The 27,982-nt window shown below is 49.9% G+C and overlaps 1 protein-coding gene across 2 annotated transcripts; it reads right to left on the bottom strand.

Moving 5' to 3' along the window:
* Positions 1–14,922: 14,922 nt before the first annotated feature.
* Positions 14,923–26,055, bottom strand: LOC142931180 (eukaryotic translation elongation factor 1 epsilon-1-like). Of its 2 annotated transcripts, XR_012947158.1 has the most exons (5): positions 25,907–26,055; positions 22,390–22,584; positions 20,105–20,200; positions 15,284–17,647; positions 14,923–15,049 (listed from the first exon to the last, which is right to left on the bottom strand). XR_012947158.1 is itself a non-coding variant. In XM_076074725.1 (4 exons), the coding sequence occupies exons 1-4, from the start codon at positions 25,991–25,993 to the stop codon at positions 17,516–17,518; spliced, it is 510 nt and encodes a 169-aa protein (XP_075930840.1). In that variant the 5' UTR covers positions 25,994–26,055; the 3' UTR covers positions 14,923–17,515. The 2 variants fall into 2 exon arrangements, 1 of the variants encoding a protein (XP_075930840.1); XM_076074725.1 differs by having other exon boundaries at positions 14,923–17,647.
* Positions 26,056–27,982: the final 1,927 nt, after the last annotated feature.

Here is a 27,982-nt window from a genome sequence, read left to right as displayed (position 1 = left end):
TCAACATTTTTTCCCCCCTCCATGAATCCCACTGTGGCATATGCCTGTGTGTGGTGCACGCGTGTGTATGTGTTGTCCACGTGTATTTGTGTGGTGCACGTGTGTGTGTGTGGTGCACATGTGTGTGGTACACGTGTGTGTGTGTGGTGCACATGTGTGTGGTACACGTGTGTGTGTGTGGTGCACGCGTGTGTGTGTGTTGTGCACGTGTATTTGTGTGTCGCACGTGTATGTGTGTGTGTGGTGTGTGTGGTCCGGCAAAACAACCCCCTACCTCCTCGCGGTGCCGGACGGGCAACTCTGTCGTGGACAGCGCTGTGGGGGGAGATCCAATTTTGATTGGCTCCTCCCCTCATGGCATATGTGTCCACCACAGGGGCTAAACGGGGGCTCTGGACGGGTGCGAGGGGCTGGTAACCCCTTCACCTTCAATTAATTACCACGAAACCACGAATTAAACTGAAATATGTAACAACTAAGCTTGTGCCGGAGGCCCCAGGGGGCCAGGCGTCTATGACGTCTCCTGGCCAAACCCCAATTGGCGGAGCCAGGAGATTGAATACCTACCCTCGGGGCTACTCCAGAAACAACGAAAAGCCACTACGGGTGGCCACGTGGAATGTTCGAACGCTCACTGCAGAGGAGAGGCTGCCACTCCTTTGTCGGGAGCTGGACCGGTACCGCCTGGATCTATGCGGCATTCAGGAGGTCCGGTGGACCGGCTCTGGCTACTGCCACCATGAGGGGTGGACAGTCCTCTACTCGGGGCAGCAGACTGCCAAACAACAGGATGTGGGTCTTCTTTTGAACAAAAGAATGAAGGGGGCGTGGGAGCGTGGCGGTGACGTGTGGGAAGCTGTAAGCCCCAGGCTACTTTGGGCTCGCCTTCCCATCAACCGGAGGCGAGGAATGGTGGTCGTGGTTACTTATGCCCCCACCGAAGATGAACATCCGTGGAGGGATGCAGGCAAAGCCGATGAGTCAGATGCCTTCTATGACCTCCTGTCACAGGTGCTGGCTAAAGTGGCCCCTCGGGATAGAGTCATCATGTTGGGTGACTTCAATGCCCGAGTTGGTCATGATACTGGCACCTGGTCTGGAGTGATTGGAGGGCATGGGCCAGATCAGCTCAATAACAACGGTAGGAGGCTGCTAGATTTTTGTGCAGCCCATGGGCTTGTAATTACCAACACGCTGTTCCGGCATCGGCGCATCCACACAACATCATGGATGCATGCCGGGTCCAAGCAAGAACATCTGCTGGACTACATAGTGACGGACCAGCGAATGCGAGCCCATGTCCTTGACACCAGGACCTACCGTGGAGCTGATCTGCCCTCTGACCATCGACTAGTCATCTGTAAGATGCGCCTGCCATTCTTCCACTCCGGTGGTGGGTGTACACCCAGGACCCCATTCCAACCTAAAGTGGCCTGGTCTCAGTTATCTGATGAAAGTTGCAAGCGAGAATTTCATCATCGCTTGTGGCTGGGATTGGCATCGTCCCCGACTCCTCCTGATGTCGAGGGTAAATGGGCGAGGTTTAGGACTGTGACTCATGCAGCTGCAATGGCTGCTTTGGGTACGCGGTCCAGACCTCCCCAGACACCCTGGCTGACAGAGGAGTTGTTCAGGATGGTGGAGAAAAAGCGACAGGCCCACTGTCATCGGCTACAGAATCCCACGTCAGAGAATGAGGAGGCTTACCGCAGCCTTCGCTCGGAGGTTCGGAGAGCCGTGAGGCGCTGCAAGGATGGGTGGTGGTCGCGGGTTGCTGAGGAGATGGAGTCTGCCTCAGTGGCCCGTGATCACAAATCTCTATTTAACTCCATCAAAAAAGTAACCTGCAGCGCCACACCTATTACCATCATTAGGGGAAAAAACGGTGATCCAATTTCCGACCCCCAGGAACAGGTTCGCAGATTTGCTGAGCATTTCTGTGAGGTCCTGGGTGAGGGAAAATCCCTCAGCCAGGAAAAATCGTGGCACAAAGTGAGGATGACCCTGCTGAGGCTGCGGTGTCTCAAATATTGGATGAAGTCACCCCCTGTGAGTGGCTGGCTGAGGTGCCATCTGCTGAGGAAGTATTGAAGGCGATCCGGAGTCTGAGACCAGGAAAGGCAGCGGGCAGAGATGATCTCCCAAGCGAAATGCTGAGGGAGGGTGGCGTTTGTGCACAGACTGCCCTATATGACATCATAACAACAGTCTGGACCACTGGACGGGTTCCGCAGGATTGGAAGGATGCCCTGGTGGTCCCCCTTTTTAAGAAGGGGGACCGCACAGACTGTAACAACTACAGGGGCATCCCACTCCTCAGTGTGCCGGGAAAGGTCCTGGCAAGGATTATTCAGCATCGCCTTGCCAGGCACGCTGAGGAGAGGCTTGCGGAGCCCCAATGCGGTTTCAGGAAAGGGCGGTCCTGCACAGATGCCATATTTTCTGTCCGTCTGCTACAGCAGAGGTGTAGGGAATTCCAACAAGACCTACATCTCTGCTTTATTGACCTGGTCAAGGCCTATGATACCATCAGTAGGCCTGGGCTCTGGGTCGTTCTTCGTGCTTTTGGAGTACCTGACCCTCTGCTCACGATCATTAAGGACCTTCATGATGGTGAGCGGGCTCGGGTAAAACTACGTGGCCGGGAGTCAGAGCCATTCCCTATACACCTTGGGGTGCGACAGGGATGTCCTCTGGCTCCCACATTATTTAACATCTATTTTGACCACGTAGTTCGTGAAGCCTTCAATAGCTGTACCGGGGGAATCTCCATATGGTACAGATATAATGGGAGGCTAATCGATGCCCGGGTGCGGTCAAGGGATGGCTCCCTATTGCTCAACCACGTTATGTATGCTGATGATTTGGTAATAGCTGCTCAGTCAGAGGAGGAGTTGGAGACGCTGCTGCTGAGACTGGAGCGTGCCACTAAGAGGTGGGGCCTTACCATCAGCCCCACCAAAACTAAGCACCTGCCTGGGTATTTTGTACCATCGGACACTCCACCCCCACAACTCCCAATCGGTGATGGGGCAGTTGTGGAGAGAGTGGAGAGTTTCCCATACCTGGGCAGTGTGCTTATGACTGGCTCCAGTTTAACAGCAGAGGTCTCACTCCGAATCAGTCGAGCGGCAATATCTTTTCATCGGTTGCGTAACGCTGTGTGGAAGCTACCTGGTCTGTCGCTCCGCACTAAGCTTCAGGTCTTCTCGGCCACGGTCATTCCCTCCCTTCTCTACGCTTGCGAAACGTGGACCCCCCTAATGGAACATCTTCGCCGGTTAGAAACATTTAGGCTGGCCTGCCTACGAAGGAGCGACGCTCACAACAACGAGCAGAGCGCCGGGTGGCTAAAGCACAGCAGTATGGCACAGTAGGGGGCACAGGTGGTGCATCAGCCAGTCATCTCAGTCAGTCGACCCGTGGCACCTGGGTCTGCCCCGTGACCTCCTGCCAGCGGGCGTTCGACACTTCACGTGGCCTCAGGGTGCACATAGCCTGGTACAAGCGTCGTGGTGACGTCACCGCCACTTAGTGGCGAATGGCGGTTGTTGTTGTTGTGGTGCACGTGTGTGGTACACGTGTGTGTGTGGTGCACGCGTGTGTATGTGTTGTGCACGTGTATTTGTGTGGTGCACATGTGTGTGTGTGGTGCACGTGTTTGTGTCGTGCACGTGTTTGTGTGGTGCATCTGTGTGTGTATGGTGCACGCGTGTGTGCGTGTGCGGTGCACGCGTGTGTGTGTGTGTTGTGCACGTGTATTTGTGTGGTGCACGTGTGTGTGTGTTGCACGTGTGTGTGTGGTGCACGTGCGTTTGTGTGGTGCATGTGCGTGTGTGTGGTGCACGTGTGTGTGGTGCACGTGTGTGTGTGTGTGGTGCACGTGTGTGTGTGGTGCACGTGTGTGTGTGGTGCACGTGTGTGTGTGGTGCACGTGTGTGTGTGGTGCACGTGTGTGTGTGTGGTGCACGTGTGTGTGTGTGTGTGGTGCACGTGTGTGTGTGGTGCACGTGTGTGTGTGTGGTGCACGTGTGTGTGTGTGTGTGGTGCACGTGTGTGTGTGTGGTGCACGTGTGTGTGTGTGGTGCACGTGTGTGTGTGTGGTGTGTGTGTGTGGTGCACGTGTGTGTGTGTGGTGCACGTGTGTGTGTGTGTGGTGCACGTGTGTGTGTGTGTGGTGCACGTGTGTGTGTGTGGTGCACGCGTGTGTGTGGGGGGGGGGGAGCGGTAGCGCGTTGTGCTCCGAACCCGGCGACCCGAGTTCGATTCCCGCTCACGCCCACCATCAGTGAAGATTATTTTAACCCGTCCAAGGCCTCCGCTTGGTCGTCTCAGCCTCAAATGAGTACCTGGTACGTTGTCTAAACATCGTCACCAGGGAGACAAAGGCGGCCGGGCGTGGTGCTGGCCACCCAAATCCTCGTGTGCCGTGCCGGCCTTCATAGGTGCTACTCGCTAACAGCACTTGCCCCCTTACTCTGCTACAGGCTACACGGGGGAGGGGTCTTTGTCGTTGTGTTTGTTTTGTGGTGCACGTCAATACTTCAATGTGTGGTGGTCACTCTGTAAACACACACACGCTACACAGTACCTACCAGAGCGGGGTCATTGATAACCCTGACCAAGACCCCGCCTGAGGGGTAGAGGCTGTGGAGTGTATGTGTGTGTGTTGTGAGTGTGTGTGTTGTGAGTGTGGGTGTGTTGTGAGTGTGTGTGTTGTGAGTGTGTGTGTTGTGAGTGTGTGTGTTGTGAGTGTGTGTGTTGTGAGTGTGTGTGTGTTGTGAGTGTGTGTGATGTGAGTGTGTGTGTGTTGTGAGTGTGTGTGATGTGAGTGTGTGTGTTGTGAGTGTGTGTGTTGTGAGTGTGTGTGTTGTGAGTGTGTGTGTTGTGAGTGTGTGTGTTGTGAGTGTGTGTGTGGGTGATCCCCTAGAACCCTGCCCCTAGGCAGAAAGCGGGATAAACAAACACAGATCGGTTGGGCTTCCTGTGGCCAGAACCCCTCCTGGGGGGAGGGGGCTGTGGGGGATCTGTGATCCCTCAGAACCCCGCCCCTCGGTGGGGAATCCTATAAAAGGCGGGCTCCTGAGAGCAGAGCTCAGTTCGCCTGGAGCCCAAGTCGAGGAGCCACCTGGAGACGAGACCCTGGACCCCAAGCCCCGACGTCCTTCTGAGGACCGGGGCTCAGTGTCCTAGTCGAGAGGCTGGGACCCTGAGGTTCCCTCAGCCCGACGTCCTTCTGAGGGCCGGGTCTGGACGGGCCAGTGGTCAGAGACTCACCGGTCAGAGACCCACCGGGCCCAGCGGTGGGTCAGCCTCCTTAGCCCCAGCCAGCCGGAGGGCTATAGGAGTAGGTCAGTGGCTAGGATAGATAGCCCGGAGGCTGGTACCTCCACAGGTTGTGGGTAGAAGGGGACATTACCCCTTCGTGTTAAGTCCTAGTGAGTTGTTAAAGATATAAATAAAGCGTGTTGCTTCCTACTATGACTCCGTCTCCATACACGACTACTACATATGTGAGCAGCACACAAATAACGCATAGCGAGCGCCGCGAATGAACGTTCCAAAGAGATGATGTAATTAAGCGTTAAACGCTCTGCCATTATTTCACGCGATGCTTTTTATGAGCTTAACGGGAGCACGAAGATGGAATTTGTTGAATATTTTAAAACAAGCTGCATTTTAATATAAACAACGGTTGTTGACTTTAATAGTATTATTAAAATCGCTGTGCGGTACAGGTTACATAAACAATAATAGGGTCCGATTCATGCAACCAGCTGCTGCTGTGACGATGTCATGGTTAGCGACACCGCGACTTTGAAACCCAGAGGTGGCCTGGCGTGTCAGCAGAAGCAACGGGACAAAGTGCCTCAAATCCCTCCCACTGAGTGGACTTGCCGATGACCGGTACCAGCGGTGTCAAGATCGACCTCTGGAGGAGGCTCGTGAAGGACACTGCTGGGCAGTTGGAGGTAGTCGCCCTCCAGCAACGGAGGGCGGAGGAGCGACGCTCACAACAAAGAACGGAGGGCCAGGCGGCTAAAATATAGCAAGTTGGCACAGTAGGCGGTACAGCTGGTGCATCTAGCAGTCATCTCAGTCAATCGACCCATGCCACCTGGGTCTGTCCCGTGACCTGCCAGCGAGCCTTCGACACTTCACGTGGCCTCAAAGTGCACCTGGCCTGGCACAGGCCCTGTGATGACGTCACCGCCACTTCGTGGCGAATTGCGGACATTGGTATTGGTGTCTGTGTCATTGGTGTGTGTGTCTGTGTCATTGGTGTGTGTGTGTGTCATTGGTGTGTGTATGTCTGTGTCATTGGTGTGTGTGTCTGTGTCATTGGTGTGTGTGTCTGTGTTATTGGTGTGTGGGTGTGTCTGTGTCATTGGTGTGTGGGTGTGTCTGTGTCATTGGTGTGTGTGTGTGTCTGTGTCATTGGTGTGTGTGTCTGTGTTATTGGTGTGCGGGTGTGTCTGTGTCATTGGTGTGTGGGTGTGTCTGTGTCACTGGTGTGTGTGTGTGGGGAGCGATAGTGTAGCGGTTAGCGCGCTGCGCTATGAACCTGGCAACCCGGGTTCGATTCCCGCTCACGGCCAACACCAGTGACGATTATCTGAACCGGTCCCGGGCCTCCCCTAGGTCGACTCAGCATCAAATGAGTCTGGTGCGGTGTGTAAACATTGCCACTAGGGAGACAAAGGCGGTCGGGCGTGGTGCTGGCCACCCACCCCCTCGTGTACCGTTCCGGCCATCATAGGTGCTCGCTAACAGCACTTGCCCCTACAGTCTGTTAAGGCTATATGGGGGATTTCTGTGTCATTGGTGTGTGTCAGTGTCAGTGTCAGTGTCATTGGTGTGTGTGTGTCATTGGTGTGTGTGTGTGTCATTGGTGTGTGTGTGTGTCATTGGTGTGTGTGTGTGTCATTGGTGTGTGTGTGTGTCATTGGTGTGTGTGTGTGTCATTGGTGTGTGTGTGTGTCATTGGTGTGTGTGTGTGTCATTGGTGTGTGTGTGTGTCATTGGTGTGTGTGTGTGTCATTGGTGTGTGTGTGTGTCATTGGTGTGTGTGTGTGTCATTGGTGTGTGTGTGTGTCATTGGCGTGTGTGTGTGTGTGTCATTGGTGTGTGTGTGTGTGTGTCATTGGTGTGTGTGTCATTGGTGTGTGTGTGTGTCATTGGTGTGTGTGTGTCATTGGTGTGTGTGTGTGTCATTGGTGTGTGTGTGTGTCATTGGTGTGTGTGTGTCATTGGTGTGTGTGTGTGTCATTGGTGTGTGTGTGTCATTGGTGTGTGTGTGTCATTGGTGTGTGTGTGTGTCATTGGTGTGTGTGTGTGTCATTGGTGTGTGTGTGTGTGTCATTGGTGTGTGTGTGTGTGTCATTGGTGTGTGTGTGTGTCATTGGTGTGTGTGTGTGTCATTGGTGTTGTGTGTCATTGGTGTGTGAGTCATTGGTGTGTGTGTCATTGGTGTGTGTGTGTGTCATTGGTGTGTGTGTGTGTCATTGGTGTGTGTGTGTGTCATTGGTGTGTGTGTGTGTGTCATTGGTGTGTGTGTGTGTGTGTCATTGGTGTGTGTGTGTGTGTCATTGGTGTGTGTGTGTCATTGGTGTGTGTGTGTGTCATTGGTGTGTGTGTGTGTCATTGGTGTGTGTGTGTGTCATTGGTGTGTGTGTGTGTCATTGGTGTGTGTGTGTGTCATTGGTGTGTGTGTGTGTGTGTGTCATTGGTGTGTGTGTGTGTGTCATTGGTGTGTGTGTGTGTCATTGGTGTGTGTGTGTGTCATTGGTGTGTGTGTGTGTCATTGGTGTGTGTGTGTGTCATTGGTGTGTGTGTGTGTCATTGGTGTGTGTGTGTGTCATTGGTGTGTGTGTGTGTCATTGGTGTGTGTGTGTGTCATTGGTGTGTGTGTGTGTGTGTCATTGGTGTGTGTGTGTGTCATTGGTGTGTGTGTGTGTCATTGGTGTGTGTGTGTGTCATTGGTGTGTGTGTGTGTCATTGGTGTGTGTGTGTGTCATTGGTGTGTGTGTTTGTCATTGGTGTGTGTGTGTGTCATTGGTGTGTGTGTGTGTCATTGGTGTGTGTGTGTGTCATTGGTGTGTGTGTGTGTGTCATTGGTGTGTGTGTGTGTCATTGGTGTGTGTGTGTGTCATTGGTGTGTGTGTGTCATTGGTGTGTGTGTGTCATTGGTGTGTGTGTGTGTCATTGGTGTGTGTGTGTGTCATTGGTGTGTGTGTGTGTGTGTCATTGGTGTGTGTGTGTCATTGGTGTGTGTGTGTGTCATTGGTGTGTGTGTGTGTCATTGGTGTGTGTGTGTGTCATTGGTGTGTGTGTGTCATTGGTGTGTGTGTGTGTCATTGGTGTGTGTGTGTGTCATTGGTGTGTGTGTGTGTCATTGGTGTGTGTGTGTGTCATTGGTGTGTGTGTGTGCCATTGGTGTGTGTGTGTGTCATTGGTGTGTGTGTGTCATTGGTGTGTGTGTGTCATTGGTGTGTGTGTGTGTGTCATTGGTGTGTGTGTGTGTGTCATTGGTGTGTGTGTGTCATTGGTGTGTGTGTGTGTCATTGGTGTGTGTGTGTGTCATTGGTGTGTGTGTGTCATTGGTGTGTGTGTGTGTCATTGGTGTGTGTGTGTCATTGGTATGTGTGTGTCATTGGTGTGTGTGTGTGTCATTGGTGTGTGTGTGTCATTGGTGTGTGTGAGTCATTGGTGTGTGTGTGTGTCATTGGTGTGTGTGTGTCATTGGTGTGTGTGTGTGTGTCATTGGTGTGTGTGTGTCATTGGTGTGTGTGTGTCATTGGTGTGTGTGTGTCATTGGTGTGTGTGTGTCATTGGTGTGTGTGTGTCATTGGTGTGTGTGTGTGTGTCATTGGTGTGTGTGTGTCATTGGTGTGTGTGTGTGTGTCATTGGTGTGTGTCATTGGTGTGTGTGTGTGTGTCATTGGTGTGTGTGTGTCATTGGTGTGTGTGTGTCATTGGTGTGTGTGTGTGTCATTGGTGTGTGTGTGTCATTGGGGTGTGTGTGTGTGTCATTGGTGTGTGTGTGTGTGTCATTGGTATGTGTGTGTGTGTCATTGGTGTGTGTGTGTGTGTCATTGGTGTGTGTGTGTGTGTCATTGGTGTGTGTGTGTGTCATTGGTGTGTGTGTGTGTGTCATTGGTGTGTGTGTCATTGGTGTGTGTGTGTGTGTCATTGGTGTGTGTGTGTGTCATTGGTGTGTGTGTCATTGGTGTGTGTCATTGGTGTGTGTGTGTGTGTCATTGGTGTGTGTCATTGGTGTGTGTGTGTCATTGGGGTGTGTCATTGGGTGTGTGTGTGTCATTGGTGTGTGTGTGTGTGTCATTGGTGTGTGTGTGTGTGTCATTGGTGTGTGTGTGTGTGTGTCATTGGTGTGTGTGTGTGTCATTGGTGTGTGTCATTGGTGTGTGTGTGTGTCATTGGTGTGTGTGTGTGTGTCATTGGTGTGTGTGTGTGTGTCATTGGTGTGTGTGTGTGTGTCATTGGTGTGTGTGTGTGTCATTGGTGTGTGTGTGTGTCATTTGGTGTGTGTGTGTGTCATTGGGGTGTGTGTGTGTGTCATTGGTGTGTGTGTGTGTCATTGGTGTGTGTGTGTGTCATTGGTGTGTGTGTGTGTCATTGGTGTGTGTGTGTGTGTGTCATTGGTGTGTGTGTGTGTCATTGGTGTGTGTGTGTCATTGGTGTGTGTGTGTGTCATTGGTGTGTGTGTGTCATTGGTGTGTGTGTGTGTGTCATTGGTGTGTGTGTGTGTCATTGGTGTGTGTGTGTGTCATTGGTGTGTGTGTGTCATTGGTGTGTGTGTGTGTCATTGGTGTGTGTGTGTCATTGGTGTGTGTGTGTGTCATTGGTGTGTGTGTGTGTGTCATTGGTGTGTGTGTGTCATTGGTGTGTGTGTGTGTGTGTCATTGGTGTTTGTGTGTGTCATTGGTGTGTGTGTCATTGGTGTGTGTGTGTGTCATTGGTGTGTGTGTGTGTCATTGGTGTGTGTGTGTCATTGGTGTGTGTGTGTGTCATTGGTGTGTGTGTGTGTGTGTCATTGGTGTGTGTGTGTGTGTCATTGGTGTGTGTGTGTGTGTCATTGGTGTGTGTGTGTCATTGGTGTGTGTGTCATTGGGGTGTGTGTGTGTCATTGGTGTGTGTGTGTGTCATTGGTGTGTGTGTGTGTCATTGGTGTGTGTGTGTCATTGGTGTGTGTGTGTGTGTCATTGGTGTGTGTGTGTGTCATTGGTGTGTGTGTCATTGGTGTGTGTGTGTCATTGGTGTGTGTGTGTGTCATTGGTGTGTGTGTGTCATTGGTGTGTGTGTGTGTGTGTCATTGGTGTGTGTGTGTGTGTCATTGGTGTGTGTGTGTGTCATTGGTGTGTGTGTGTGTCATTGGTGTGTGTGTGTGTCATTGGTGTGTGTGTGTCATTGGTGTGTGTGTGTCATTGGTGTGTGTGTGTCATTAGTGTGTGTGTGTCATTGGTGTGTGTGTGTGTCATTGGTGTGTGTGTGTGTCATTGGTGTGTGTGTGTCATTGGGGTGTGTGTGCCACTGGTCTGTGTGTGTCTATGTAATTGGTGTGTGTGGGTGTTTCTGTGTAATTGGTGTGTGTGGGTACGTCTGTGTCATTAGTGTGTGTGTCTGTGCCATTGGTGTGGGTGTGTCTGTGTCATTGGTGTGTGTTTGTGTCATTGGTGTGTGGGTGTGTGTGTGCCATTGGTGTGTGGGTGGGTGTGTGTGTCCACCTTGCTTATTATTATAAAATGGATGCAGACCAAAGGCTCGGAGTGGCATGTTTCACATAATTTAATAAAATAATACAACACTGACATGACAATGATTTAATAACCAGAACGGTTCCAGCATCGACTGGGCCTTCATGGTGTAGCGGACAGCAAAGGCTGCCTATGAAGCAGTCTTCTCGGGTTCAAGTCTCAGATTCGAGCGCTTGCTAAAAGTTACATTTTTGCACGTGGCGCTGTGAGTCACGGAGTTCCCAGGTTCAACTCCAACTTATCCATGAACAATGTGTTTGCCAATTGAATCATGAAAACAAGGTCAACTCTCGCGATTATCATATGATATATATCACAATCTGAAATAACAATGTTGAATAACGAAAGTGATTTAATAGCCGCATTGCTGCTTTTGAAGTTGGCAACACAGGTTCAAGTCCCACACGAGGTTTTTGTGTGCGTGGTTAATATAAAACGTGGACTAGCGGGGATGGTTGTGCTGTACAAAGTGGCGAAGTGTGCGGTGTAGCAGGGAAGAACGACCCCATCAGCCCCCCGCGAAAGGCTTGGAGGATGTTGCACAACTGCACGATATGTGAAAGAAAGCGGTAAAGGTGTTCATCTGTGTTCAAGTGGCAGCTTCCCGGCAGCCGGAGATGGAACGCTGAGATGATGGAGAACCTGGACCAGAAGCGATGTTAAATGTTCGAGACCGTGAGCGGAACGATGCGATTAGGCGAGAGGAGTCACGATTTACAGGGCGCTTTAAAAAATGTTTTTTTTTTACATTTCTGAGAATTTGCAACAACGCCACGAGAAATGTGGCTCAGGGCTCTGGAGGGCACCTGGAGAAGATTCCAGGCAACGTGTTGACAATGATGGCGAACAAGTGGGAGACTCTTTGACTTGTTGAATCTATCAACAATGCATCTCGCGTGAATCCTGGTGGACGCGTGGCGCAGCAATGCGATAAAATCACCGATCCGAGATTTCCAGCAGCCCCCCTCCCTCCCGCCCCATATATGGAAGAAAGCGAGAGGGTGTCTTTGGCTATATATGGTCTTGTGGATCGATTAATCAAGATGAATTGTATCGATCCCGCTCAGTGTGCGGCAATCGGTCAGGTGGAGGGCCCCAATATTCGATTTGTCTCTTCGCACGCTCGCACCGAGGAGGCTTTTAGAGATCGCGGCTCCTCTCGCCCTCATCCACGTCGCCGTGACGCTCACGGTCTCGGACATTTAACGCTGTTGGCGGGCGCTCCGTCTTCGCAAAATGCAGCCTCTACAGGCTCCGTAGCAGTGCCTCTTGACACTATGAAATAAACAATAATTAACATTTATTTGTAAGTCGCCTTCCACTAATGTCTCAAGGCCCCTTGAGACATTAGTGGAAGGCGATGCGCAACTTGCAGAAGCCAAACGTGACTGCTCTGATGACATTAACATCCAACGTGGAACGTGAATCAAAGCGTTGTCATTAAAACATCAATTAAAACCGCGTTTTAAATAAGTTGTTCTTTGACACCGTTGCTGAAAACATCTCTCGTGGTGCTCGTCAAGAGGGTCCCGACTCGTGTCCCTGTCCACCCGGGGCCGTCACGCCGCTGGGCGTCCCTCAGGGCGGACCCAAGACCGACTTCGGCCCCAGGGAGGCGTCGACTCCACGATGGAGGCGGATTCCAGGGCCCAGGGGTCCTCCAGGCGCTGCGTCCCCAGGATTGTTGTTGTTGTGGCCCTGACTCTGTCTCCTCCTTGAATCCCACGGCGTTCCGCGCCGCGTGCGTTTAGAATCTCACACCTCCATCATCCACCTGCTAAGGTCACCACCTCCACCTGCACACGTCTCCGGATACACCACAGCCCCGAGTCTAACCGGGTGTGCTGCTACTCTACATCTGCGTTGCGTGTGTTGTGGTCACGTGTGTTGTGGTCACGCCTGCGGGGCACCTGCGTCGAGAGAACTCACCTGGCTGGTCTTGCGGGTTCCCGACTTGTGCACGGCATGGCCACGTGGGTCTGACAAACACTCCCACGTGTGCTGCGTACAAAGCTGATTTACACAACAACCGCCATTCGCCACTAAGTGGCGGTGACGTCACCACGACGCTTGTGCCAGGCCATGTGCACCTTGAGGCCACGTGAAGTGTCGAACGCCCGCTGGCAGGTCACGGGGCAGACCCAGGTGGTGCCACGGGTCGACTGAGATGACCGAGATGACTGGCTGATGCACCACCTATGCCCCCTACTGTGCCATCCTGCTGTGCTTTAGCCACCCGGCGCTCTGCTCGTTGTTGTGAGCGTCGCTCCTTCGCCCTCCGTTTTTGTTGGAGGGCGACTGCCTCCAACTGCCCAGTAGCGTCCTTCACGAGCTTCCTCCACAGAGGCCGATCTTGACACCGCTGGTACCAGTCATCGGCAAGTCCACTCAGCTCCACGTCCTCCTGTATCACATCACTCCATCTCTTCTCTAGCCCGTGCCGCGCCCGTTTAGCCCCCTCGATCCCGCCGAACAAAAGCTGTTTAGGCATGCGGTGGCTGGGCATGCGGGCTACATGACCCAGCCAACGCAGCCTTGCCTGCCGGAGGAGCTCACCGATGGGACTTTGCCCAAATCTTTCAAGGATTTGTGAGCTCCTCGCACAATCCAGCCTAGTTAAACCCAGGACAGATCGTAGGCAGGCCAGCTAAAATGTTTCTAACCGGCGAAGATGCTCCATTAGGGGGTCCACGTTTCGCAAGCATAAAGGGATGGAATGACCGTGGCCGAGAAGACCTGAAGTTTCGTGCGGAGCGACAGACCAGGTAGCTTCCACACAGCGTTACGCAACCGATGAAAAGATATTTCCGCTCGACTGATTCGGAGTGAGACCTCTGCTGTTAAACCGGAGCCGGTCATAAGCACACTACCCAGGTATGGGAAACTCTCCACTCTCTCCACAGATAGAACACGCCTGTATACACACACACACACATCTGTGTGTATCGGTTAGCGCACCGAGCTACGAACCTGGCCACCCGAATTAAATTCCCGTTCACGGCCAACACCAAACATAAAAAAACGACACGCTTTAGTTACAGTAAATCAATGCATCGCCCATCCAGAACTTGCATCGGTCAGTCGAGATTGTCTTAGATGCGTGTGGCAGACCGTGTCGTGCACGCGTCTGTCGTGCACGACCAGAATGTTGTTCATCGACCTCAGACACAAGCGATGAAACGCAACTATCATCAATACTCACATGATCTTAGTGATGCTGCTGTTGCGTTGGCAGATGTGCATAAGCACAATTAACTAAACATGCAACGCAACACATTCCGTGTCAACAATACCGTGACCTTAAAATATATAGAATAGGCGACGTTTCGGGCAATTGTCCTTCGAAAATAGCAGCTTGTGACTGGCAAATGGGATGCGCTAAGACCTCCCTGCCCTTCGGTGTGGGCGCGACATCATAAGGCTCCCCCTCCCCCCGAATGCTCCGCTCTGCATTGCGATCGGTTCCTCTGCAAATTGGTGCTATTTGAACGAATAACCAGACGCCTACTCTTCTGCTACCCAATTCAATGGAGAGCTCAGGCAGTGGTCTTTCTGATAGGCCAAAGCCAATATTGATCATTAAGACACAAACTTTACCCAATGGAACGCATCTCACATTGGCTGTACAACGGAGTTGTTTTTCTTCATGACCAGCCCAGCCATTCAAAACCCCATTAAAGTAATCCAAGCGTACATAGCCATCGCATTCTACCGTGTTGTCTGTAAAGACAGTGGGACATTTTTTTAAGTTGCCACTGCATTCAACACGATTCGCGGGACTTCAAAGATGATCCATCGATGGGTAAAGGAATGGGTAAGGTGCAGCCGTTCAATTTCTCACGCCACTGCTGGTGGAAGGGCCTCCACTCGAGGGGGATTCTGCCTCAAGGGATGTTGTTCTGCTGTGGGTCCCAATGTGGCCCTAACATTCCTGGAGTTGCAAGGTCCACGGTCTCTTGGTATCAGCCTCCCTTGCTTCCTCAGCCTTTCCGAAAAACTCTGGGAGACCTATGGGCGAATGAAAGCGGAGGGCAGGCCTAACAAAATATGGACACACATAAGCAAAGCTTACGTGAACAAATTACAGCCATGTACAAATAGAAAACAGTCCGGTATATTATTGCTCACACAAATCAACGCGGGTATCTTGCACGTCACAATCGATTTTAATTGGATGCACGGTTAACAAACAGGCCGAGCCGTGTCCCCTTTTGTTACGTCTGGCTCCGCTGTTGTAGATCCAGAAGGGATCAACATACATAATTGTCCCGTGCCTTCACGGGAGTCACACAACATGCAATTGATGAAAATGCGCAAAGAGAAACAGGTCACACGAACAACGGCTTTTAATTAGGGCTGCCGATATAACGTCCCAAGATAGGATGTTCATTTTAATGACGACTGTTTATCGCCACATTATCATCACGATCCATGGGCAGATAGCCCCGTAAGGTGTCCACTGCACATTTCGTTATGTTTTCAAACTCCTCTGTCTTGTACCTAAATGCTCAAGTAGTGCAACATCTTTCTGACACCAATCTCTGACGTTGCCGTCAAGCCATTCTCTCGGAGGTCTTCCTCTCTTTCCTGTTCCTTCCATTTCTCCCGAACAACACCACTTTTCATTTTCCTGTTGGCCATCCTGTGTCCGAATAATTCCCGTTTCCCCTTCTCATCACTGCCTGCAGCATCAAGTCCTCCGTCCATGTGCAACCTGTTTCTGACGTCTGCGTTGGTCACTCTTTGGGTACATATAATTGTCCTATTATTTTGTAATTGTGTTTTACAAGTTTATTTATCGTGTTGGTGCTTCGCTATGCTTCCCAGTACAAATAAAGATTTGCTTCAACATTCACGAACAGCAGTTTGCTCAACAGAGGCCCGCCGCCACGAGTCTTCTAATCGCTTAAATCTTACAATCTTACGTGGCCGTCAGTTACGTAGGAAGTAACGAAATTAGCTACGATAATAACGAGGTCATATAATTGCCAATTACTCTGCTCAACATTTAGCAAAGTAATTATTTAATAGGTAACAGCTATTTCTTCTGCACCTCAATTGCAGTGTTGTGCTTTTGTAATCTGTATTTCATCGGTAAATAAAATATAAACAATCACAAATATTAAACGATGTTTTAGCAAAACGGGCTATACGATTAACGTGGATTTCACTTACATGGTAGCATCACCATACGCGGCAACCCTTCTTGAAAAAAGTAATCGATGTATATAGCAGACGCATGTCAAATACCAACACAGGAAAAGACGGGGACATTGTTCGGCAATTTTTAACCTCCTGCCATTATTAACGTGACGGCATACTTGTATTATTATGGCAACAAGAACACGCAATAAAGTTAATTCAAATGTAAACTGCAACCAGTTGAAAAGATCTACATTCTAAAGGAGACTGCTATGAGAAGACACAGGTTTACGCAAGCCTGCTTTATAAATAATGCATGCAGCAAAACGTTATTTTGGCAATTACACAGTACGATTGATAAATGTGGCTGTAAACCGCTTTTGTTTTCACAGATTTTTCAATGACCCCAAAACAAGCCAATTGGCTACAAAAGAGTAGCAATGTGGCCGGGTCTTCAATTCTTATACATTACGCGATTTCCCTTCTGTTCTCACATAATTTAAAAACAATGGTGTTGACAAATATACACCCACAGTTTGGACTTTCATACCTGTCAACCCACACGGTTTACCCTGTATTCTTGTACAGGGAAATTGAGTTTTCAGGTCCATACGACGTACAGCAGTTTCAATACGGGCACAACAAAAATTATTGTCTGTGTGTTTGTGTTTCTACCTTGTGATGGGACTTTGTAGGATGAACGTTGAGATTTATAAGGGGTACGGAGTGACCAATAAGGTCTGAGTTGGTGTGTAATATGGTCGGGCACTGATAAGGAGATGACAGGTATGGACTTTATTTACCCCGCATACACTTTACAAATGCATTCCACTCCGCTGAAGTCCAACTGGCAGATTTGACAAAAGCCCCAAGTGTTGAACAGGCAGTGACTTGTGGAGCACAAACTAAATTTGCTCTTATTTAACAACACACGTGGGATGCAGTCAAGGTTGCCAGCATGAGGAGGTGCTCACCTGTATAGTACATTTGGAAATTAAGCACCAACTTTAAAAAAAAAACGACAGTGTTCTCCCAATTGAGTCATTTTAAGTAGTTTTTCAAATTTGAACCATGATGCCAGCACACCTTTTTTCCCCGAACATGAAGCAGACGGCGTGCATTCAGTCAATGCGCCTGCAGTATTAACCAGGGTGGCCGTGGGGTGTTCGAACCACGAGCCTATGCAACAAGCACCAGATGTGCGACCGCTCAGCCAAGTCACCACCCATTAATTATCGCTCCAGCAATCAATGTCCAAAAATAAAAAAAAACACTATCATCAAGTTGCCATTTTTTTTTCTGTCCGAGTGTGTGAACATAATTTTTATAGTTTGCTTGTAATGTTGGTGTTTATGAATTATTATTAACATTTACACAGCTTTGCTTCGTCACATTTGTAAAAATCCGTACCCAAACCCACAATCGATCGAAGCCAACCGACTCTCAGACCCACGGAATTCACTCGACTGCGGAGGCCGCGTTACGGCGATCACAACGGGAGAAGCGTGTGTCGTCGGCGTTGCTGCTGCGCGACAGCGCGCCGGCTGGCTTCTCTCCGCGTGGAAAACCGATGACGTGGTCTCACACGGTCGCAGTTTTCAGGAGTAAATCTTGTTTCGGAGGATGACCAGCATTGGGAGGTGCTGCCTCACTCGCGGCCATCGCTGGACGTTGTCGAACCAGCGGCACACGTTCACGTGCTGCTCTCGCTCCTGCACGCCGAGCACTGCCTGTAATTAAAAGCACAATTAGCGTCACCGGCAGCACGGTGGCGAGATGTTGACTACCTCACCTGGCATACATGAGGTTGTGGGCTCGATCCGAACACTGACGCCTGTCTGCTTAAGGTTTTCATGTTATCTCCGTGGTCACGTGGATTTTCCTCCGGGTCCTCCGGTTATTCCCTCCACACTTAGAATCAACTTGCTTTTAGAGTATTTGGCAGCTATACATTTCCACGTGAAACCCACTTTGTTGAGCAATCATTTGCTATAGCCAGGTCACTTCTGAAAAAGAGCTCTATAGCTCAGTGGGCCTTACCTGGTGAAATAATTGTTTTTATTTTTTGTGTTAATAAAAGCCCCATTTCACAGACAAGAGTCCACAAAGTTCCTCGTAGATTATGGACGAGGCTCATCTGCTGTGTTTGGCATTATTAATTGAACACATACCACCTCCATCTACAACAACAGAAACATCCAAAGGAAGTGTTGCAGCGAGCGCTGTCGAGCGAGAGCCTCTTGAGGCGAGGATGGTAGATGAGGGGGCTGCGGTGGCTGGTACCGTGCGGACGTCTGAACACCACCATGAGAGCCTGGGAAGACCCAGGACAGGTTCTCGTACGTTAAGCTTGTTTGTCTTGGCCAGGATTTAAATTCAGGTAGCTCAGACACTAACATTGTCACGTTATTCCCCTCGGTGTGAAAACAGACACGTACACAAAAAAAACCTTCACATAAACAAAAGATCCCTCCCGTGAAGCCATTTACAGACTGTTGAGGCAAGTGCTGTTAGTGAGCAGCTATGAGGACACAGCACACTCGGGGGTGGGTGGTCAGCACCATGGCTTGGCCACCTTTGTCTCCCGGGTGGAGATGTTTACACATCGCACCAGGTACTCATTGGAGAACGAGTCGACCTCGGGGAGGCTCGGGATCAATTCAGATATTCGCCACTGGTGTTGGCCATGAACGACCTCAGGTCGATGGGTTCGTCACGCAATGTGCTAACCACTGTGCCACCACTCGCCACAAAACACACATGCACGCACACACATGTCTTCTAAATATACACATAAACATGGGCACACACCATTCACACCAACACATACATAATATACACCATCTTCATTAAAACACAAACACGATGGACCACCTTTACACGCACATGCACTACAGATTCTAACAATCTCTGTTTACACACGCAAATAGAAGAGCACTGCCTTGCTTGTATACACAAACCATGTGTTTGTAAACACAAACACTACTCCCACCTCCACAAACACATGCATACATACCACCCTCCATCTACAAAACTAAGATCGCCTACCATACACTGTTACGTAGGCGAATATCTAAGGCCGGAACAGTGCACATCGGGTTTTCAGAATTATAATATTTATACTGGAGCAAATATACATGGATTGATGAATATCTTGAGTCCTTTATCACTGGAAAAACAAACCTTAGCAAAAGTGATCGATGATTAAAATGTAGCAAATGCAGAGCAAACACCTGGCCAGAGAATAGGAGGACCCTCATGGACACGACGTCACAGACACATGGGGTTGGCGGGACGTGCTGCTGTGAAAGATAACCGTGGATGGAGCTGGTGACAGACCGGCAAGCAGAGGAAGGTAATGGGCATAGGGTGGTGAGAGAGGGGGAGACGCAGGGGTGATACAACCAGGCAACACGTGGCCAGCTCAGAATCCTGTACGTATGTTGAGCTTCTTTCACACCGTACGAAGGAATCTGATGAACCACAAAGCGCTTTTTCACATATGTCCAATCGGGGCGGGTCAGGAAGTTATAACAACAAACAATACAAAAACACAATAGGAGTGAAAAGTATTGTAAAGATAAGCAAATCACAAAACAACAACACCTGGCTGCCTTTATCTCCGCGGTGTTAATACACACTGCACCAGATACTCATTGAAGGCCGAGTCAATCGATACGAGTCCTAGAGCCAGTTCAGACATCGCTCGCTAACAATTATGAGCCGTGGCCAGGAATCGAACACAGGGTCGCCGGGTTTGTAGTGCAACAACGTGGAGTACCGGAGTACCGGAGATGCGGTGCCACGAGCTACACAGTGGGAGAGAAGCTACGCGGATTGCCGAGCGTCGCCACGAGGACTTAAAACGCCGCACACGCCAACGCACACCGTGGCACAAACCGAGGTAGGAGAAAACACACGCGGAACATGTAGGGATAGGAATACGTAACAACGTGTGCAGCACGTTTTATTGCAACGCTTGTAGTGGGAAAATTTGACGTTGTACCGATAACGAATTTTTGCGACCTAAAACGAGGAAAGGGCAGATGCGGGGCGAAACTCAAGAAATGGGAAATGCAATAACGAAGATTTTGCCATGTGCAATATTACGTATAAATTATTCACACGCGCACAATTCCGAGCAGCGATGTCCATCTATTCCGTGCCGACTCCCACCCCCAACTCACCAACACGGGGTGCAGCCTGTGGTAGAGCAGGATGTCAGCCAGTGTGAGATAGTTGCCAACTATGAACACCCGGTCTGCGAGGTAGTCATTCAGCTCCTAAAACGACACAACGTTGCGCAGGTGGCACACCGATTACAGAACATCCCGACAGCGTATGATGATAAAAAAAGGCTCGGCTCTGCTGATGAGCGTGTGAAACTCAAAACTGGTCTGTGTAAATGTTACCGAAGGACCGGCAGACTAAAAATGTAGGCTTTTTTTGATGTGGCAAGATAAACTCTTGTCTGTTTATTAGCATATGATCATTGTGTACAGAGCACCGATTCAGGTTAAGACAAAACACATTCTGTGTGTGCGAATATATATGTGTGCATGTTCCACTAAATCAGATAGCACTCTCTACTTTACATGGGAGGTGTTTACCAATCATCAGGTGCATGCAGCATGTAACAATGTGTATTTGAATACTGAACTTGGAATGGCGCGCTGCGATGGGTACAAGAACTGCAGTCTGGTAAAACCGTGACGTAAACAAAGACCAATAAGGTAGTCCAGTGTTTTTCACTCATTTTAAGAGGGGGGCCACTTTCCACCGATAAGACATCACCAGTGTGAGGGCCAACACACATTTGAAACCATTGGGGGTTTTACAGCAGCACGATGATGATGATGGGGAGTGTTTTCACCATTTGTTTATTGACGGGGACCGCACATCAAGGGCCGCGCTAAAGGCCACCAGGGGCCACCAGTGGCCTGCAAGGCCTTGCAATGAAGAACGCCGCTGCAGGCGATGAGCAAACAAGGCGAGGGCATGCATGTACAAGATGGAGAACAGGTGCACAAAACGAGATGACAGCATTCACGCAGTCTCCGCGCTATGTCCACGCATGCAGGCATAGCAGCAGGGGTGCGTTCAGCGGGCAGAGCGCTCTGCCACGGCGCTACGAGGCCAACGGTGCATGAAGAGGGCCGAGAGATTCACACCGGGCTGGGCTAATGAGCGCACGCGTCACATATATGAAACCGAGAGTTCGCAGGAAGGTGCAGCGAATCCTCCAATTGCCTGGATTTCAACAAACCCATCACGTGAACTCCGGTCATCATCCTCGCAGCAGCGGCTCTTGGCTGGCCATCGAACAAAGATGGTCACCGCATCATCGTGCGCTTTCAGATGCAATTCTGTGGCCGTCTGGAATGCTCTTCATGCCGATATTAGGAAGCCACTGGACCTATGCACTTTTAAATCATCTATATTGAAAATCTATTTCTTTCAAACTGCTTTTTGTGTTTAGTTTGTTGTCCTTCCCCCACACCTCCGATTAATTAGCAGTTGGCTAAGTACGGTGTGAAAAAAGCTCACCATACATACATACAATGCGCTCTGGGCTGCTAACAGGTTGTTCAACAATAAATCGCTCTGGAGCGCTCTGCCAATTGAATGCACCCCTGGAAAGAGCAAGTGAGTATACCAGGACAAACCACCAATGTGATTGGTGAATTAACTTGACCAGAGCAAGCATGAGGGTGGTGGATAAAGCAGGAAAAATTGTGTGGGTGGTAGATTAACCAAACCAGGCAACATTTGTGGTTTTGATGAACCAAGTGAGATCTTGCACACATCCAGATTTAATTACGTACATTCCAGAAATTGGCAGTTGTGTTTGGGTTGGTATGAATTGATTTTGACAAATATCTGGTACCGGTATTGTGTTGAATTTTATGTTAGGATGCTGAGAACTATGTTCGGGTTTAATTTACCTAAGTTCAAGTTTGAAGTTTATTTTGTTTAACCAAGGTCACAACTTGAGAGATCAGCATGAGTCTAATTTGCAAGAGTGACCTGAGTTACCAAAATGAAAAAAAGCAAAACCTGAAAGTGCAATGCAGCAAAAACAACCAATTTTTTTGTTTATTTAACCAAGGCCCACTCAGCTCTACGGTTCTTTTTCAGAAGTGACCTGGCCACAAATGACAGCTCAACGAAGTGGCTTATCACGTGGAAATTTATAGCAGGCCAAATACTCTTAAACGCATGTTTCGAATTGTGGAGGGAAAAGCCGGAGGACCCGGAGAAAAATCCACGCGATCACGGGGAGAACACGCAAACTTCAAATATACAGGCATCAGGGTCGGGATCGAACCTACGACCTGTATACCGGGCGAGGGAGTTAACATCTCGCCATCGTGGCACTCCATCAATTCCTGCCACGGAAACACAGACCCCCATCCCCAGACAGGTGGTTATCCTAGGCGGCAAGGTGGCAACCCTGGTGCATGTTTCTGACCCGGAGGGCAGTCTTCAAGGAGTCCTTGTTTCCCTGCTCCAGGGCGACCGCGTACTCTGCCCACTGCTGCACCACGGCGCGGTCCCCGGCATCCAGCCCCAGCAGCTGCAACTGCCCCGATGCGCGCACCACGTGACACGCGGAGCTCACAAGCCCCACGACGCTGGAGCCATCTCCCACGTGCAGCACGGGTACCTGCAGCACATGTGGCACGCATACACAATTGTGAGACCAGAGCTTCATGTAATTTCACCACTCACGTGGGAGTTTGCCTTCCACGGTGCTCTTTCTCCACTCATTCCTGTCCTGGGCCATCATCTCCATGTCCACTCGACAATCCTTCTCGTCCCAGTTCAGCACGTCAAACCGCCGGCTCTCTAGGTCTGATTTCCGAGTCATCTTTCTCCACTATTCCTGTCCTAAAGGGAATTGTGTGCATGCATACATTATTTATGGTATCATTATAAAACAATGATATGTGAATCGCAAAGCGTTATACCATAAGCGTAATAATCTACATTAATTACATAGCAATAAATTAATCCTTACAAGCCTAATGAGAAAATAATTGCAGTCCTAAAGGTAATGCTACATTCAGCATAACACAAGTCATTCACCATTACCCATAGCATACTACATGGACCATAGCAAACTACATTAAACAGTGAATACTACATGAATGTAATAGAATGGATTCATTACAGTAGTTCAATGTGATGTAATATGATTGCATGACGTATTAATCTGTTTCGCTATATTGCTGGTTTAGCATTACCGTGCTAATGCGAGCTGTGGAAAAGTGTGCTAATGTATGGCTTACGATGGTGCTATGTTGCATGTGCTGTCAGTGTACCATATGTGTACATGTGTGCTGTCTGCACTAATCTATGGTGCTGTGCTCTGCCGTGTTAATATAAGCTGACGTGTTAGTGTGTGAATGTGTTTATGTCTTAATAATCTATTTTAACTGGTCCTGGGCCTCCCCTAGGTCGACTCAACATTAAATGAGCACCTAGTGGAGTGCATAAACATCGCCACTTGGGAGACAAAGAGGGTCTGGCGTGGTGCTGCTGCTAACAGCACTTGCCCCAAACAGACTATTAATAATTAATCTATGGTTGCCTTTGTTACTGGCTGCTTTCATCATCGTCATCTGCCGTGATCCATACACTGCTGGATAAACGCATCTCTCGCGATCCTGCGATGTAATAATCCACCTAGCACCTGAGCTTCTTTTCATCGCTTCATCTCCTCGGCGGACGTGCCCTTATGACGCATCGACTGCACATCCGTGAAAGAAGAGCTTTATAGCAGCTCATCAGATTCCTCCAGTATAAATATTCTGATTGTGCATTCCACCCCTTGGCTGTCACCGTTATAAATCTTGGCCATACGTCGCCACGACCCAGGTCGTCCACGCGAACGCTCACATTTATCACCCGTCTCAATCTGACATTTCAATAAAGAAACGGCTACTGACCGACTGATGTATAACACGATGTGCCCTGCCAAAAGCCATTTGCCTAATCGTTAGAATTGTCTTTGGACCCAGCATGTGTTCTTATCTTCGCGTTCACTCAATGTAATTCCAAGCTGACTCCCCGTGATTCTTTACACTCACGACTTGGCTGGAATCATATCCATCTTGCTTGTTGTGTTGAGTTTGTTGTCCTTTCCCCGCACCTCCGATTATCACGGTCGGCTACGTACGGCGCGAAAGAAGTTCAACGTACGAGATTTCAGTTGTTTCTGTTCCATGTATTATGTTAATGTACAAGTTTCCGAACCATATCATATCAAAGCGAAGTGCCCATTAAGTAGAAACTGTATTCCTTCGGCTGTATGTTCATGTGCAATATTATTGTACAGCGGTGTCGCCTGGGTTAATATTTACTTGACTAATCTGCTGTCTGTATGCGTTATGTATTATTCACGTTTATGTATATTCGTGGTTCACAATGCTAAAGGGCTTACTTATTTTAGAATCAGAATATGTATTTAAACTGGAGGAATCCCGTGAGATATAAAGCTCCATTTCACAGATGTTCAGTTGGGGTGGGTCAGAAAGTTACAACAAAGACAACACGATAGGAGTGAAAAGTATAGGAAAGGTAAGCAAATATTAAAAGTTAAACTATTTATATTCTTGGTTCTTTCGATAAAGTCACGTAGAAGGGAAACAATAAAATAATTTTTAAAAAAGATGTGATTCCGGACATACAGTACCCTGGCGCCTACAAACTAAGTTGCCTCTGTGGTCGTAGCATTGGAGAAACCAAACGACATGTCTCGGACCGCATTCGTGAACACAAAGCAGACCTAAAACACGGTACGGCCAATACCTCGGCCGTGGCAGATCACTGTTATAATTCAGTAGGCTCACGTGCCATTGACTTCTCCAAGACAGATGTTCTTTGTAAGCCATCTGGCTACCATGAGAGATTTGTTCATGAGGCTATCCACATATACATATACAAACACAGAGACAATTTCAACCGAGAAGATGGATTCTGGCTTAGCAATCATTGGAAGGATTTGATAAACCATTTCAGGTCTTAATTGATTGTTCACGCTTACGGTGGCTTTCAGACCGCATCCATTATTTTCGTCTCCCCCCTCCTCTTTTCCGAACATGATGGACTCGTCCATCTGAATAACTGCCAAATCGCTCTCCGTGGTGCTAACGTTAAAAAACGCCACTTTTTTCATATTTTCTTGCTGTGGTTTTCACACCTGATGATTGCTTGTGTTGCAGTCGAAACGTCCAGAGAATTTTATTGTTTTATATTTTTATTGTTTCCCTTCTACGCGACTTTACCGAAAGAACCAATAATATGAATCCCTGCAGTCACGAAAGCTTTAAATTAAAATTTAAACTATCTAGTTTTACCAGGTAAAGCCCACTGAGCTATTAGCTTATTTATCAGAAGCGACCTGGCCACAAATGATAGTTTAACGAAGTGGCTTATCATGTTCGACATTCATCGCAGCCAAATACTCTGAATAATCCAAACCCCAGTTTCTAAATGTGGAGGGAAAATCTTTTGGCAGCGGTGCACCACCACAATTCACCAAACAGCGCGCGTCAACAATACTCTGCGTGTTGCCTTAACACTGGCGACGCTTCGGGCAATGGCCCTGATTCAGCGCCGTAGAGTGGCTATTAAGGGCCATTGGCAGAAAAATCGCCCACGAGGGCTACTGCACAAAACGTCGCCTATCACAGCTTCCTGAAATGCGTTATTGCGTGTTGAAGGCAACGAGCGTCATGAAGGCAGAGAGAGGAGAGAGAGAGAGTAGTGGTGACAGGGCCCGAGCGAGCTCCACGTGTCGCCACGGACCCACAGCGCCCGCGCCACGGGCCGGCGACTTCCAGCTGCGGGTTCCCCAACCCCTTCCCCCCCCTCTCTCTCTCTCTCCCTATCCCCCGTGCGCCTCCTGTCTCACGCGACGTCTCTCGCGGCGGCGGCGGCGACGACGACGTCTCTCTCACGCGACGTCTCTCTCACGCGCGCACCCCTCGCTCGGCCTGCCGCTCCAGCGGCGCCGCGGGGCCGCCCACGAGCCTCTGCAGAGAGCGGAGCTCCTCCACGCGCGACTCCATCTTCCTTTAGAGGGGGAGGGGGGCGGGGCCGGGTTGCCGTGACGACGACGGGGGGCGGGATTAAGTTGTCATGACGATGGAGAGGGTGGGGTTCGGTTGCCATGACGACAGGGGGGATTAGGTTGTCTGGACGATGGGGGGGGGGGTTTGGTCGTCAGGGGCGTTGGGGGGGGTGTCATGATAACAGGGGGGCGAGGTTAGATTGTCATGACGACAGGGGGTGAGGTTAGGTTGTCATGACGATTGGGGGGGTGGGGTTAGGTTGTCATGACGACAGGGGGTGGGGTTAGTTTGTCATCACGATAGGGAGTAGGGATAGGTTGACGTGACGAAATGGAGGTGAGGTTGTCATGACAACAACGGGAGCTCCCCCCTCATTGCTATGTTTGGACCTCTGGGGTCAGAGTAAATAACGACGTAAGACATGGCAGCAATATCGCAGGTTCAGTTTACGATAAGATTCATCGTAAATCCGAGTAAATAAGCGAGTAACGATACTGATTGCCATAAAGTTATGAGAAATCGAGCATAACTGATAACGATTGATAAAAAAGCGCTAAATGAATAATTGATAATAACACCCCGCGAGAGCCCAAATTCACGGGCACAACAAGTGTCCTCTTGCCCATGTGCGCCACGCGACAGACTCCACACGTGGCTGGACACGGCAGGAGAGTCGCCGACGAGGGCCCCAAGTTTGGGCTGTGGACGCAGCTTCAGCAGAGGATGTCGGGGGAGGAAGACGTGGAACAACAGAGGAAGTTAAACACGTGCAGATATCACCACAGTGGAAGCGGTGACCCACAGTCGCAGCACATCGGGGAGTTGTTCATTTTTGCATTTGTGCGCGGTTTTGTGCCGATCGGGTCTTTGGTTTCCAGAGTGTTTCGCGTAAAATCGAAGCCAGGGACCTGCTCCGTGAGGTCTTTCACGAGGTGGGTTGCTTGTCCTCATGTGATTACATCAAAGTATTTGAACTCGCAACCTTCTGAGTTACCTACTACCACTACTATTTTTATTTTACCGTGTAAGGCTGAGCTACGTAGCAAATAATAGCTCAACGAATTGGCTTATCACGTGGAAATGTATAGCAGCCAAATGCTCCAAATGCATGTTTCTAAATGTGGAGGGAAAAACCGGAGGAGCGGAGAAAAATCCGCACGACCACGTGGAGTGACACCGCAAACTCCAAATACACAGCAGCAGCAGGCGTCATCAGGCTCGGGATCGAACCCACGACCTCCTGCATACCAGGCGAGGGAATTAACATCTCCTAGCCATCGAGTACCGTTCTCTACACAGGAGAACGAGTGTGGACTTCCCACAAAGCGGCACCTGATTAATAAACCCCGTGGAATGATGATTTGGTCATTCGCAGCTGGGATTTAACTCGTGCGCTAAGACTGAGATGTGGCGTTCTACAGAGCACCTTAGGAAACAATAAAAATGCATATCTACTACATGTTGAAGTTCTTTCGCACCGCACGTAGCCGATCGTGCTGGTCGGAGGTGCGGGATAATGGTCACGTTCTAAAGTGGGGCACTTGCCTTGGTAGCGAAGGAGTCTTGAAGACTTGCGGACCAACCACTGGCCAGGCACACCCACACACCAACCAAGCACACCCACGCACCAACCAGGCACACCCACGCACCAACCAGGCACACCCACGCACCAACCAGGCACACCCACGCACCAACCAAGCACACCCACGCACCAACCAGGCACACCCACACCCCAACCAGGAACACCCACGCACCAACCAGGCACACCCACGCACCAACCAGGCACACCCACGCACCAACCAGGCACACCCACGCACCAACCAGGCACACCCACGCACCAACCAGGCACACCCACGAACCAACCAGGCACACCCACGCACCAATCAGGCACACCCACGCACCAACCAGGCACACCCACGCACCAACCAGGCACACCCACGCACCAACCAGGCACACCCACGCACCAACCAGGCACACCCACGCACC

This window comes from Petromyzon marinus, chromosome 50 (genome assembly GCF_048934315.1).
Source record: "Petromyzon marinus isolate PM22_M1 ecotype Great Lakes invasive population chromosome 50, UKy_Petmar_22M1.pri1.0, whole genome shotgun sequence".
NCBI classification, from domain to species: domain Eukaryota; kingdom Metazoa; phylum Chordata; class Hyperoartia; order Petromyzontiformes; family Petromyzontidae; genus Petromyzon; species Petromyzon marinus.
The sequence above is the reverse complement of the archived record's forward strand: the minus strand, read 5'-3'. Positions and strand labels throughout refer to the sequence as shown.

Bases quoted from the DNA above. Each gene is read 5' to 3' on its own strand.
- LOC142931180 (XM_076074725.1), bottom strand. From the start codon at position 25,993: ATGGAGTCGCGCGTGGAGGAGCTCCGCTCTCTGCAGAGGCTCGTGGGC. The intron at 20,201-22,389 runs GTCAGAAACATG...GTGTCGTTTTAG, and splicing joins CCTTGAAGACTGCCCTCCGG to GAGCTGAATGACTACCTCGC. The intron at 17,648-20,104 runs GTGAGTTGGGGG...TTTTAATTACAG, and splicing joins ACAGGCTGCACCCCGTGTTG to GCAGTGCTCGGCGTGCAGGA.